This window comes from Monopterus albus, unplaced genomic scaffold (genome assembly GCF_001952655.1).
Source record: "Monopterus albus unplaced genomic scaffold, M_albus_1.0 scaffold189.1, whole genome shotgun sequence".
Lineage (NCBI taxonomy): Eukaryota > Metazoa > Chordata > Actinopteri > Synbranchiformes > Synbranchidae > Monopterus > Monopterus albus.
This window is the reverse complement of record NW_018128069.1, coordinates 592,666-606,350: the sequence shown is the minus strand read 5'-3', so window position 1 is coordinate 606,350 and position 13,685 is coordinate 592,666. Positions and strand designations below refer to the sequence as shown.

At 41.1% G+C, this 13,685-nt stretch overlaps 2 protein-coding genes across 2 annotated transcripts in view; one reads left to right on the top strand and one right to left on the bottom strand.

Moving 5' to 3' along the window:
• kiaa0319 (KIAA0319 ortholog) overlaps nt 1-8,278 on the top strand; it is a 14,501-nt gene extending 6,223 nt beyond the window's left edge. Inside the window, exons 9-17 of the mRNA XM_020617394.1 lie at nt 1,230-1,287; nt 1,319-1,433; nt 2,235-2,373; nt 3,954-4,113; nt 4,224-4,360; nt 5,848-5,970; nt 6,529-6,619; nt 6,707-6,798; nt 7,384-8,278. Coding sequence (XP_020473050.1) covers nt 1,230-1,287; nt 1,319-1,433; nt 2,235-2,373; nt 3,954-4,113; nt 4,224-4,360; nt 5,848-5,970; nt 6,529-6,619; nt 6,707-6,798; nt 7,384-7,541 — 1,073 coding nt within the window. The 3' untranslated portion in view covers nt 7,542-8,278. The remainder of the gene's footprint in view (nt 1-1,229; nt 1,288-1,318; nt 1,434-2,234; nt 2,374-3,953; nt 4,114-4,223; nt 4,361-5,847; nt 5,971-6,528; nt 6,620-6,706; nt 6,799-7,383) is intronic.
• A 526-nt stretch (nt 8,279-8,804) lies between these two features.
• Nucleotides 8,805-13,685, bottom strand: part of aldh5a1 (aldehyde dehydrogenase 5 family, member A1 (succinate-semialdehyde dehydrogenase)) — a 9,350-nt gene continuing 4,469 nt past the window's right edge. The window contains exons 4-10 of the mRNA XM_020617372.1: nt 13,438-13,581; nt 12,317-12,460; nt 11,946-12,089; nt 11,215-11,373; nt 10,947-11,110; nt 10,132-10,190; nt 8,805-9,794 (exon numbers count right to left, since the gene is read on the bottom strand). Coding sequence (XP_020473028.1) covers nt 9,583-9,794; nt 10,132-10,190; nt 10,947-11,110; nt 11,215-11,373; nt 11,946-12,089; nt 12,317-12,460; nt 13,438-13,581 — 1,026 coding nt within the window. The 3' untranslated portion in view covers nt 8,805-9,582. The remainder of the gene's footprint in view (nt 9,795-10,131; nt 10,191-10,946; nt 11,111-11,214; nt 11,374-11,945; nt 12,090-12,316; nt 12,461-13,437; nt 13,582-13,685) is intronic.

Sequence of the window (13,685 nt, the reverse complement as noted above, 5' to 3'; positions counted from 1 at the left end):
TATGGCATATAGACATTCAAAATGACAAACTCCTTATTAGCCAACTTCAGATGAACAGCAATACACCAGTGGACCCCAGTCCTTACCACATTCATCACCGAGTCCAATGTTTTATGCCATAGGATAGCCACACCCCCTGCTATCCGTCCCCTCACAATACCCATAGTCAGGTCTACTGTAGACTCCCCAGCCCCATAGAATTTATCATTAACAGAGTTCAGCTGACCTAGATCCTGCTTAGACAAGAACGTTTCTTGGAGGCAAAGTATGTCACATTTTTCCAGCAAGTTATCCACAACCAGACGTCGCGCTCTATCCGCTGCAGTATTTCCAACATGCAGGCCACGACAATTATAAGAGATGACCCGCATGTTTTTATTAGGAGAGCGCAGCCATTGCTCCTACAGACCCCGTCACCACATGGTTCTGGATGATGTCAGCAGTCCCCTTCCGCGTTGCTTTCCTCGGCTCATAATAACCGCAAGAAAGTTAAGAAACTCGTCCTCCACTACCAGCATACCATCTACAGTTTTATAGACCTGCAGTTTCACTCGAGGTCGACTAAGGCTCAGAGCAGCAGCACCCTGCTCCACACCGTCCGCCATATTGGCAGTGGCAAAAGGTCACACGAGTGAATATTTTGGACATTTAATGTGACACTTTGCAAAAATACTATGTTGACAACAAAACTTCTGTTGAACTTTTCCTACTGTAATCTCTGATGAGATTCAGATCATGTGATTATAAAAAAACAAAAAAAACAGGTATAAACTTTTACAAGAACCAAGAAGCTTAATGCTGCTGCATACAGTGAGTTACACTGTGGGCCCTGTTTTTATGCCTATATTTGTTTACATTTTGGAACAATAAGTACGCTGATTTAGGCATTAACAATTCATTTTTGCTCTGTACCACGGGACGTACTGACAGCTCACACTGAATTACTTCTGAGAAAATCTTAAAAATCAAAGGATTCTCAAGCAGCTTCTGAAACCTTCCTCATAATCATGAAGCAGTAAGTCATAATTGTGAGACAGTCACCAGTGTTGTTGTGAATTCAGTATGTTGCTGTACTAGGACACTGTGATGTGTTTTATTGTTTTCTGAGATTTTGTAGACCAAAAAGTTTATCAGTAATGAACACATTCTATAGTTACAACCCCAGAACTGAACTGAACACTAGTCACACCACTGCTGATTCAGATGTTCTCCTCTCCTTCCTCCTGCAGCCAGAAATCTTCCTCCTGCAGCCTTCCTCCTGCAGCCAGAAATTCACGCCAGCGGCAGGCCCACTCTGACGCTGCCCCACAACCCCCAGCCACACTCTGACGCTGCCCAACAACTCTCTGATCCTCAGAGGCTCCATCACTGAAGGAGACCAGGCCGAGGTCCACTACCTGTGGGTCCGAGACCGCCAGAGTCCCGCTGCCGGGGTCAGTACAGAGCATGGAAATCTAGGCAACATTAGATTAGGTCGCATTAGAATAAGAGTCGATTAGTGGAGAACAGAACATGAGATTTGTTTAGATTCCATTAAGTTAGAGTAGAACAGAAATTAGAGTAGATTATATTTTACTTACAGCAGGTTACACTGGAGATTATGTCTGAGTATACTAGGATTACATTGTATTAGAGCAGATTAGGATTAAATTCAGTCACATTACATAGATCATAAATTAGATCCAGTTGTTTTAGAGATGACATCAGAGTAGAACAGAAGAGATTAGATCAGCGTTTACCCAGGTGATATAAGAAAAGTTTTGAGTTTAGATTAGTGTAAATTAGAATTAGATTAAATACAGATTAGAGTATTTTAGAATTACAAAAACAATTAGTGTAGTTTAGAATAAGGTTATTAGATATTATGAGTTATAAACATAGGTTGTATTGACTTCATCATCTTGACTGATTTTATTAATTTAGTTGTTACATATTTAAACATTTTCTTCATTACAGATAAATTAGGTAATTTCCTCAAATTGAACAGTTTTTATGGTTTGTATGTTTATTTTTTAGGACCATTTTCATGATATAAAAATGTAATTATCTTTATCCTGGGACTGGGGACCCTACAGATCATTAGTAACTTTTGCTACACTCATCTTCACTATGTTTTATTTTATTGATTACACTAATAGATGGCACTTGATTAGATTAAAAAAACAAAACAAATTAGATTTAACCAAATGCTTTGAAAGCAGCACACGACTCCTCTGACAAACACCTGTGTGCAGGACGTCCTGTATGGCTCGGACACTCAGGCCTCCCTGTACCTGGCCAACCTGGTGGAGGGCACCTACCTGTTCCAGCTGAGAGTGACCGACGCCCAGGGCCGCTCCAACACGGCCACGGCCACTGTGGAAGTCCGACCAGGTAGGACGAGAACAGAAAACTACTTGGCTTAGTTTAGTTTAGTTGATTTGGCCCAAACACACCAGAAAAAAATCCAATATTTATATAAATAATATATATACAGTGCGGAAAAATTATTTGAGTAGGTTTGCCCACTTACAAATAAATGAAGGGCGTATAATTTTTATCATAGGTTTATTCTAAAGGACAGAGACAGAATATTAACAAAAGATCCTAAAAAAAGCACATGATACAAATGTTATAAATTGAGTTGCATTTTAGTGAGTAAAACAAGTATTTGGTCCTCAAGCAAAACATGAATTAGTACTTGGTGGACAAGCCCTTGTTAGTAAGCACAGAGGTAAAATGTTTCTTGTAGTTGGTCACGAGGTTTGTGCACATCTCAGGAGGGATTTTGGTCCACTCTTCTTTACAGATCTTATCTAAATCCTTAAAGTTTCTTGGCTGTTGTTTGGCAGTTCAAAGTTTCAGCTCCTGCCATAGATTTTTCTAAACTTTCTTTGTGTGTGGGCAAACCTACAAAATCAGCAGGGGATCAAATAATTATTTTCCCCACTGTATATATATATACACACACACATACAAACAGTGTAGGCAGAAGTGACTGCTTATTTTACCTACCCTTTATTTTAGAGAGTACTCAAACATCTCAATTTAGATATATTAAAAATCGAACAAAAAAGAGGAAAAACAAAAGTAAGAAAAGGAAAAAAACTATAAACATATTCATTCACAAATTTACATTCACATATTAAAGTTCTGTTATCATCATTGAATAGACTATCTTTTATCAATCTATTAAATTGACTAAATGTGTCACACCTCTTCATATCTTCACTGATAATTCCACATTTATCTGAATCTGAGTAAGTGAAAAAATCCATTTATCATTTGTTCTTACTTTTTGCAAACAAAATACTTTCATCACACTAGTAACCTTACAAACTTAATTTATATATAAAATAAACAGTGGACCCAAAACCAAACCCTGAGGGACCCCACATGTAATTTTTAACTTATCTGACAAATAATTATTTAGTGGAATATATTGTAATCTATTATATAAATAATGTTTAACCGAAGAATGTGCGACCCCTGTAATACCACATCGCTCCAGCTTCTCTAACAGTAACTTGTGATCAATAGTGTCAAATGCTTTAGATCAATAAATACTCCTGTAGTAATACTCTGATAGTATATTCCTTTTTTTCAGTTGCATCCTATATGTTTTCTGTAAAACCCTGTAATGCCACCGAGGCTGATCAGTTTGAATCCATATTGTTCCTCACGTGATATGTCTATTGATAAGGTTATTTAATCTGTCAAATCATTTTTCCAAAATTTTGGGATATTTAGGAAGTAAAGAAACTGTTTATCACTATTTTTATAAATTGGTATCACCTTTGCCATATTTTCATTTTTGCAGGAAAAATACCAGATTTCAAGAATAAGTTATATGTGAATGGTTTTATAATACATTCTATCATGTATTTAACTACAGTACATTCATATCAATCCCGTTGTTGACATGAGCACAGTTGTTCCTGGTAGAGAAGTTTGTCCCTCCTGTGTCTCCGTAGAGCCCGGGGGTCCGGAGGAGGTGGAGCTGGAGATGCTGGTGTCAGTGTCTCAGGTCAGCGTGGCTCAGAGGGACACAGTGGTCCGACAGCTCGCCGCTCTGCTGCACGTCCTCGACAGAGACGTGCAGGTCCGAGCGCTGCAGGGACGCTCGCACCTCAGGTACTGACTGGTTTACTGGTTAAGTGACTGGTTTACTAAGCGACTGACAATTCTTCCATCTAGAATAATAATTTTCCAAGTTTCTGTTTTTGCTGTGTGTGTTTGTGCAGCACCCTGTTGCGGTTCTTGGTGCGGGGCCCCTCGGGGCCTCTCTCTGGCGCCAGATTAGTCGGTCTGCTGAGGAACCAGCTGCTCAGAGAGAAGAGTGACTATCTGCTGTTCAGAGTCCTCAGAGTTGACACTATCAGTGAGTTCAGTCACATCGCTCTCCAGTTTAAAGCCTTGGAATAGAACACATACACTCACTGGCCACTTTATTAGGCACACCTGTACCACAGTCTGTACTTCAATGCAACAATTCCACCTTAACATCTGTGTTTATGAAGCTCAGCGTGTTTCAGTTGTTGGTGAAATTGTCATAAATGTATAAATTCAATTATGTGTTTACTACTGAGGTCATAGTTAAAGGTGGTCTACATTATATTCCAAGGTGTCTTCCCCAGCTACATACATGAGAGGGTCAGAATATTAGGAACACCTCTGAATTTATATGTGTATACAATTGTATAGGAGTACCTAATAAAGTGGCCGGTCAGTGTATATCAAGATAATCTGATGCCTAAGAACATTTGTCACGCAGTGCTGGATTACTGCTGCACAGTTGCAGATATCTCATCCGCAGCTGACTCAGGAAGAGCAGAATCTTCATTCAGTGAACACGCACACAGATAAACAGAAACAGTTGATGTAAAATGGGGGTTTACCAGCCAAAGGAGGAGTATTCACATCGTTATGTTCTTGTATTTTCAACATGAGGAAGGAGAGAACTCATCACATAGCTCCCATGTAGCATACATTCTCTCTTCATTATATTGTGTTCTTGTTATATTCTTCATTATGCTTCTTTCATCGGCTGTTTTACAGTGCCTTAGATTTTGAGATTTAGATTTTATGTTACCTATGTATCTGCATTATATTTCACTTATATTGTGTGGCATTCGTGTGGACGCAAAGTAAGAATTGTACAGGGAAACATGTTTCCCCACTGTGCATATGACAAACACTTGACCTTGACTTCATGGATGTAACCGTGTTGCTCTGTAGGGAATTTAATCTTGCTTTCAGTCTTCGATTTAGAGCCACACCCAACGGTGACTTTCAGAATCCTTGAATGTGACAAGTATTGTCACAAACAATCAAGTAGTCATTTGTTTGCTAAAGTAATGAAAAATAATTAGCACAGCTTCTTCTGTTTGACCATATTCATGTTTAAACATGATTAACACAGCTCTGTTCTGATCTGTCAGTTGCTTGTCCAACCAGAGGAAGGATTTAAATTAGTGAATAAAGTGGTCTCCTGAGACTGATCTCCACAGCACAGTAGATCATTGGCTTCCCTCTGCCCTCCCTGGAGGATATATCCACATCCCGCTGCCTAAATAGGTTAAAAACCATAACTACAGACTCCTCACATGCATCACCTGTTTGATCCGTTACCCTCTGGGCAGCATTACAGATCAATCAAATCACATACCACCAGACTCACAAACAGCTTCTTCCCCTGAGCCAGTAGAACTGCAAACAAACACAGATTCCACTTCTAAATGTTGCATCTAAGAAGAATCGTCTGAATGAAATGATGAGTGAGTTGTTGAAGCATCAGTTTTTATAACCAGCAGTTTGATTTTGACATTTCTTCCTTTAAATATGACATCTGTCTGTCCTCGTTTTCAGTGTGTCTGCTCCACTGTTCGGGCCGTGGGCAATGTGATCCAGTCACAAATGAGTGCGCCTGTGACCCCTTCTGGACGGAGAACCTGATCCGTCGTTACCTTGGTGACGGAGAGAGCAACTGTGGTAATTAACAGCCTTTTATTTATTCATTTATTTTTTAACCTAAATTTAAAACCGATTAACTTTAGCTCAGGAAAGGTAATATTTTACATACATTTAAGACAATTAAACTCGACCTAGAGCAAAGTTCCCTGACTCCGATTCAACTGCTGTGATATACACACGGTGGTCAGTTTATTAGAAATAGCCGTTTCTCCTTTATGAAGGGGACAATGTTCAGTTTGTGTTCAGACTTCAGACGCCAGGATGTATTTTATTTATTTATTTGCACCACTGACATAACTGGATCTTGTGTGACATAGCAGTTGAATCAGTCAGTAAATTTGACTAATAAAAATGTTTGCTGTATCAATTGAAATGTAATAGAATTAATCCTTAGCCAGTAAATGTTTTCGGTCCTTGCCTGTTTCTCCTGTTTCACCTAAATGAAATGGGCCTGACTGACTTTTACAGTGGCTAATATTTGCTCTCCTTGTACATATACAAGTTAGCCGTTTGGCCGTAGCAGGTTTTATCGAACTTGTGGAGTTAATCGTGGCCTGACTCTGCTCTTCCTGTCAGAGTGGAGGGTGCTGTACGTCATCCTGACCAGCTTCATGCTCATGGTTTTCATTCTGTCTGTCAGCTGGACTTTCATCTGCTGCTGCAAGAGGTAAACGTGTTTATAGACTACATATTGATCCCCAATCAGCTTTTCATACAGCTACATCAAACCCATGTCTGATCACACTGTGTTTAGGAGGAGACAGACCAAAGTGAGGAAGAAGACCAAGTACACCATCTTGGACAACATGGATGACCAGGAGAGGGTGGAGCTCAGACCAAAATTCAGTGAGTCATGTCAGAGGATGTGTCAGATGGCTGTACAACGTGAGGAAGCCTAATGTGAATACAACCAATAGGTATTAGAGGTGCACAGAAACGTGTCTCAGTACAAGAGGGTGGTGAGATGCATTCTAGCCAGATGTTGAAATTGCATCGGTCCCCTGTGATAGTGGTACACATCTCATCTCTGTTGTCAGCATGGCAGGAAACAAAGCACCTTTAGGTGAGAGATTGGTGAGTCAGGGCCCGTGAGAAAAAAAGATCTTAGTGTGTTGTGCCCCTGTCTTTCAGTTCATGGGCAAAGTTATTGGTGTAACACAATAACTTGTGGGCAAGTTGTTCTTCAGCCATTAGTGGCAGTTACTAAACTGAGAAAGGACGACCTTGAGTTGTATGCAAACTGGGGACAATTAAGACCAAGATTTTTGATGCTGCCAAGTGAAGTCACATATGGAACTAAATGAAAGTATCAAATCACAGCTGGAATTTTTTTAGCGCTTTGAAAACAGAGCGAGCTGAGGACTTACACATTAAAAGAATCCAAAACATAAAGGAAAATGTTACCATGTGTCCCGTTTTGTCTTTATGCAGGTATCAAACACCGCAGCACTGAGCATAACTCCAGCCTGATGATGTCAGAGTCAGAGCTAGACAGTGACCAGGATGCCATCTTCAGCCAAGACCGACCAGTCCGCAGCCAGAACCGGCTCAGTGCTCAGATCACCCGCAATGGAAACACCTTTGGATGACAGGATTGCCGACAGGCTGGACTCTTCTGGGATGTAAGCACTCCAGCAGCCCCAGATGGCAAGGAGGGATATACTTTTTATAAAGTGTGAAGGACTTCACTACCCAGAAAACCTGTGCTGTGAGTAAAAATGACCCAGTGCCCCTCCTTCAGGGTCAGACTTCTTTGAAGAACCTGAGGACATGCAGGTGGGAACATTCAAAATGTTAGCAACTTAAAGACTTGGACATTTTGGGAAATCAACTTCCTCCAGAGCCAGATGAGGAAGATGGCTGGTTTCATCCCTGTGCATGTAGTACAGAGACAAGTCCAGGACAGGCTTAGCCTAGCTTAGCACAAAGACTGAAGGCAGGTGGAAACTGCTAGCCTAGTTCCAATAACAGAAGCCAACTAGAATAAAAGCTAAATCTGAAATTACAGACCTGAAATTTAACCAGGATGACTGCTTTATCTAAACCATCTGTTAGCATTAGACAACTTTACAGTATATGCGAGTTATTTTTAAATCTATTGTGCTTTACTTGTGCAAGTTTAGTATATAGTATAGAGATGAAGGCATGGCTCTTATATGAGCAAAACCTTTAAACACAGAGTAATCTCTGCATCAATATCGACAACTTGACTGACCGAAATTTTATAATTTATTGTCCATTATTAATTATCAGAAATACAAAAACCAAGACATTTAATATTAATTTAACAGAGTATATTGCAAGCACGACAATAACACTTTGTATTAAACATAAATGGAAACAACAGTCAGTACTGAACAACAGTGGATCATGTAATACCAGTGATTGAACTCTGCTCAAACTATAGGAAAACCAAAAACTTCACTAGGCTTCTGTTGGGAGAAATAAGCCCTGGTTTTCATATGTGGACATGAGAGTTTGCAGTGAAGTTTTTAAATTATGAAAATCTTGAATGTGCCCCATATTAAATTCACCTAAAAGTGAGTTAGGCATCTATTAATTACAGCATCTTTATCTCCGAGCTCACCAGCTCAAAACTAGATTTCTTAATAAATCTAAAAATATTCAGAATTACTGCACTGTTGTTCAACACTGTAAGAAGCTACATGGCACTTAACAGTTTCTTGTGCTTTTCTGATGAAGGTTTAAAACAAAACCTGCACAACACCAATCTATCAAAGTAACAAGGTACTTTATAAACCGTTACAATAATATTTTCATGGTATTTATTCTTCTACTTAAATACAGAAATGCACTGACAGGTGCATCTTTAAAATCAGTTTAGATTTTAATTTTTTTTTTACCATGGTGACAGGATCTGCTGCTCCTAGGCAATAGTACGATACAATTTGTTTTAACGTTAGCGCCTGCGTTGTTCACTTCACTGGATTTAGGGATGTATCCAAGATGAGTTAGTCACCACTGACAAATATTTTTTTTCTTGTACAAGTAAATATTGTTTGAACGTGTGAACAATAAAGTGTAAATCTAACTTTGGGTTGCTGGTTCAATTATTTTCATACTGGCGTTAAACCGTCGAGCCAATCAGAAGCGAGCATCCAAACAGACTGATTAGAAAAATGTGGTTTGCATTTCATAAAAATATATTACGACCAACTATGAACATATTTCAGTACCTCAATTAAAGATTTAGACAAAAATACAAAATGCGGTTATAACCAATGCTCTCCAGCAATAATTACTGTCTGCAATATTTTTTCTTATTCTAAAAACAACCTGTTCATTTTGATCAGGCAACAGAAAACACTGCCCCGCTGACAGCTTTTGGAAATAAACCCATTTAACATAGGAATTCCAGATCAGACAGACGCTTCAGATATGTGATTAATTATTTGAACTGGTTCCTATATAAATTCTCACAAACTCCAATTTGTCAGTTTATATTTTAACCACCAGAAATAAGCCCTCTGTACTACAGACCATAGCTCTTTTCTAATTATAAGAGGTGATTTGTGGTCTTGTCGTTAACATTAGCTTTAGCTGCATTCAATGACCAGTGCATTTGTTCAAGCGCTGTACCACTGGATGGGGGCGTGGCCCCATCCTGGTTCAGGGTTTGAGGCCTCCGAAGCACATGTACTTGACTTCCAGGTACTCATCGATGCCGTACTTGGAGCCCTCACGGCCCACACCTGACTCTTTGACACCACCAAATGGGGCCTCTGGAGTAGATAGCAGGCCCTCGTTGACTCCGACTAGCCCCACCTCCAACGCCTCCGCCACCCGCCAGATCTGACTCACATCCTGCGAGTAGAAGTAACCTGAGAACAGAAAGAGCACATCGGGGTTTGAGACAGACAATAGTGGTAGAATAAAACCAAGTGCACATCTGAGGTACTTGCACTTTTTGCATGCTTTTTACTCCACTACTTTTGTTAGACAACTTTTAGTTACTGCAAGATGTTTAAATGTTCCTTGTCCTTATTTGGTTGAACCTATTTTTTCTGTCTAACTGTACCCAGATCCACCAGCGTACACTGTACATTGACTTTGGATTCCTGTCCCAACTTGGTTTTTATATTCCTTTTACATATACTGTAGTTCAACATGAGATTGCAGGAGTGTTTAGGCTGCAGGAGTCCAGACAGACACACTCACCTGCCAGCCCAACATTAGCCGCGTTAGCGATGTCCAGAGCCTCTTCTTCTGTGTTAAACCTGTGAATCAGAAACAAAAGTCTCTTCACTACCTGAATACAAGCAGCGACTTTTCCAGCTTGTCTTCTTGTTTTTTCCCCTTTGAAGTTGAAGATGTAACGTGTTGTACCACTACAAGCTTGTGCATATACAGGGTATGGAATGACAAGCATGGGGAAAACAAAACAAAAACAACTGGCACCATCTGAGTTTCCTCAAGTAAAATGGGAATTTTCATAATAAAAACCTCTTCATGCCCTGAAATGTCTCCAATGTTAATGTTTCAGCCAACACATTCATCTGAACCAAACACGTGTCGATTTTGTTAATTTTCTCTTCAACTACTACTATTTAGAACATTCTAAAGTCTGTGTTCACGTGCAGTATGTTCAGTTTTGATGTTCAGTATTGTTCTTGTTTGGTATTCGCCGTCTGTTAATTCATCAGTGCACGATACCACCAGCCTTTCATTTCCTTGTGTAGTGGGTGGAGTGTAGATGAATAAAGTAGGGTTAAATCCACCGTGACAGCCTGAGACCATAACCTGTCATTTGTTGTTTGGTTTTGTCACTTTCATTCAAAAATCTGAAAGCAGCACAGGCTCTGGTGTTTTCTACTGAACTGAGCCCTGTTTCAACATGGCAGCTATGTGTTTCTATCTGTGGCTCATTACTGACAGCTTTGCAAACAGTTCCCCAGAGGAAGCTCCTAGTGTTTAGATACGGCCCCTGATCAGCCATCAACAACAGAGTGAACACTGCTGTGCGGTGCACTGACCTGAGGATGGGTACCAGCGGGCCGAAGGTTTCCTCCTTCATACACAACATGTCTGTGGTGACGTCGGCCAGCAGAGTCGGCTCCATGAAGGACCCGTGCAGGCGCTTCCCGCCCTTCAGCAGCTTCGCTCCCCGGGACACTGCATCTGATATCTGGTGCATCACCTGACAGAGGGGTTCTGTTTCTAGAAACATCCTCAGAGCTTTGTCTATCCTATGAACAGCCCTGCCGTCTGTGACCAGAGCTATCTGATAAATATGGCGTTTACCTTCTCTGCAGCTCTGGTGTTGATGAGCGGCCCCTGGGTGGTGTTAGGCTCTGAGCCATGACCCAGGCGAAGCTCAGCATCCATCGCTTGGCCCAACTTCTCCACGAAGCGATCGTAGATACCGCTCTGAACCAGAAACCGGTTTGAACACACACACGTCTGCAGAAAGAGGAGGGGAACATAGTGTAATGTACAGGTGGGCGTCTGGCATCGCTCCTCTTTACTCAGCAACACTCATCAGATTAGTAAACAATAATAACCAAATGCACTTGTAAAGCATTTTGTTGCCTGGGTCAAATGACTGTTTTCTTAAGCAGGAGCCTGGGGCATGTTTTAAATTCTATCAGTAGTCTTTTGTCCTCTGAGGCTTTTTGTGCTGAAGGAGTCTGAATTCATGACTTGGTGTCAAAGCCAGTAACTGACTCAGCATTTTATTTTGTGTACTTTGCACTGAGTCGATGTATATAGTTTTTTTTAACTTTACCTGGAATGCATCCTGTGTTTACACACACTGTTTCTATTTATATTTTTTGCTTCACCACATACTGTTTCATCACCACCAACTCATACATACTGTATATACATATAAACTAACCTGGAGGCAAAGTATTTAAATCAAAATTTGGTCAGTGTCTGTCTTCAGAGCGTGAGCACGTGTCTGTTTTCTGGAGACAGGGTGCAGCAGTGGACTGTGCTTGTCTCCCTATTGGCTTCATTCACATTCATGTTACCTGCCCAGCATTTCTGAACTTTGAGGCCATGGCTCCGGCCACAGCCTTGTCCACATCAGTGCTGTCGAACACAATGAAGGGCGCATGACCACCCAGCTCCATGGAGGCCTTCTTCACAGTGTCAGCAGCCAGTTTTAGCAGCACCTAAGAGCAGACAGTTTGTCAGGGTAGATAAACACCAGCCCAAAACTGGAACATGATATCTTCTTTAAACATATTTTCGTAACATGGCTTGAGGTTTGTGCAAGTCCAGATAAAGACTGGGAGCTGTGACAGTTTGAAAACTTCTGAAACCTGGATTGTACTGGGCTAAATGCAGACTTTACTGGGACAGTAGGTCTCCATAAGAACACAGGCTGAGAATGTGTTACCTTGCCCGTGGCAGTGGAGCCGGTAAAGGAGATTTTGGCCACCAGGGGGTCGGTACAGAGGACCTCCCCAACCGACGGAGTCTTCTCCCTAGAGCAAGGCACCACATTAAACACCCCCGCCGGGATCCCTGCCTGCTCCGCCAGCTGCACAGACAGAGGTCACTTTACATACCACTGCTCATTCTCAAAACATGCAGAAAGCATCAATTACATCCAGTCATTGATGCCATAAAAACACCAGGGATACAGGATGTACTCAACTTGTCACAACTGATGGTTCCTGTGTTTCCACAGTTCATGTTTATACATTACACTGGTTCTGTGACCGAAGTGACAATGAGACAAAAATATAACAGGGAAATAAGCACAAAAAGGAAAATACTTTAGACTACTGATAATACTAATGCTAACCTGATACTGCTAGGTACTGAAAGGTATTTCCTGTTGTCCAAAATGTCTTCATATAATCTGTATGATGCAGTACTTCTGTTATCAGACCATTTCAACATTACTGACACAGAGGAGCCAGAGGCACTATTACATTCACACAGTCAAAACAGGCCTCAACAAGGACTCCATTTCCCACAGTCCTCCACGTGTCAACTGCCATTAACCACCAGATTGAAGTTATGACTAAAGTTCCCGCAGCTGTGACACAAGTAGCATTGATGAGTGACAGCTCCGCTGTGTTATTATGATTCAAACCAAGCACTCCGTTTTTCTTGCTAAGCTTTGTTAACCAATAACAGAAATGCATTAGATCATGTGATGAGCTGTAGACAGGAAGAGAAGACTGGCTCAAAAACAAATCCAACATGTCTGACATGGTGAAAGATATTCTGTTCCATCCTGCAACTATTTTGCCTGCCCCATGCACCTAGTGCCAAATAGCAGTTGAGGCAGAAATAAACCACTTTGCGGTTATTGGTTAATGCAGCTTAGTGAGGAAAAGGGAGTGCTTGGTTTGATGGAAGGCATCTCCCTGCTAATGCAAACACAGCAGAATCAGTCACGTGAGACAGAGATTGCACAGGGATCTAAATCACGCTCACAAAGTGATTAATCATGCAGCCCTAGTACAAGGCGGAGCTCCAGGACCTGTACCCTGATGGTACACCCACCTCAGCCAGGGCGAGCGCCGACAGCGGCGTGTCCTCTGCCGGTTTAATAACCACCGTGCAGCCGGCGGCCAGAGCAGCTCCAACCTTCCTGGTGATCATGGCACTGGGAAAGTTCCACTGCAAAACAACATGAAACCAGATACACTTGAGTATCGTGATATTAAGTTCTGTGATACTGTATCGATTCTCAAAAACATAGAATTGTTTTTTAATCAATAATTCACATGCCAACTTAACATTTTCTATCG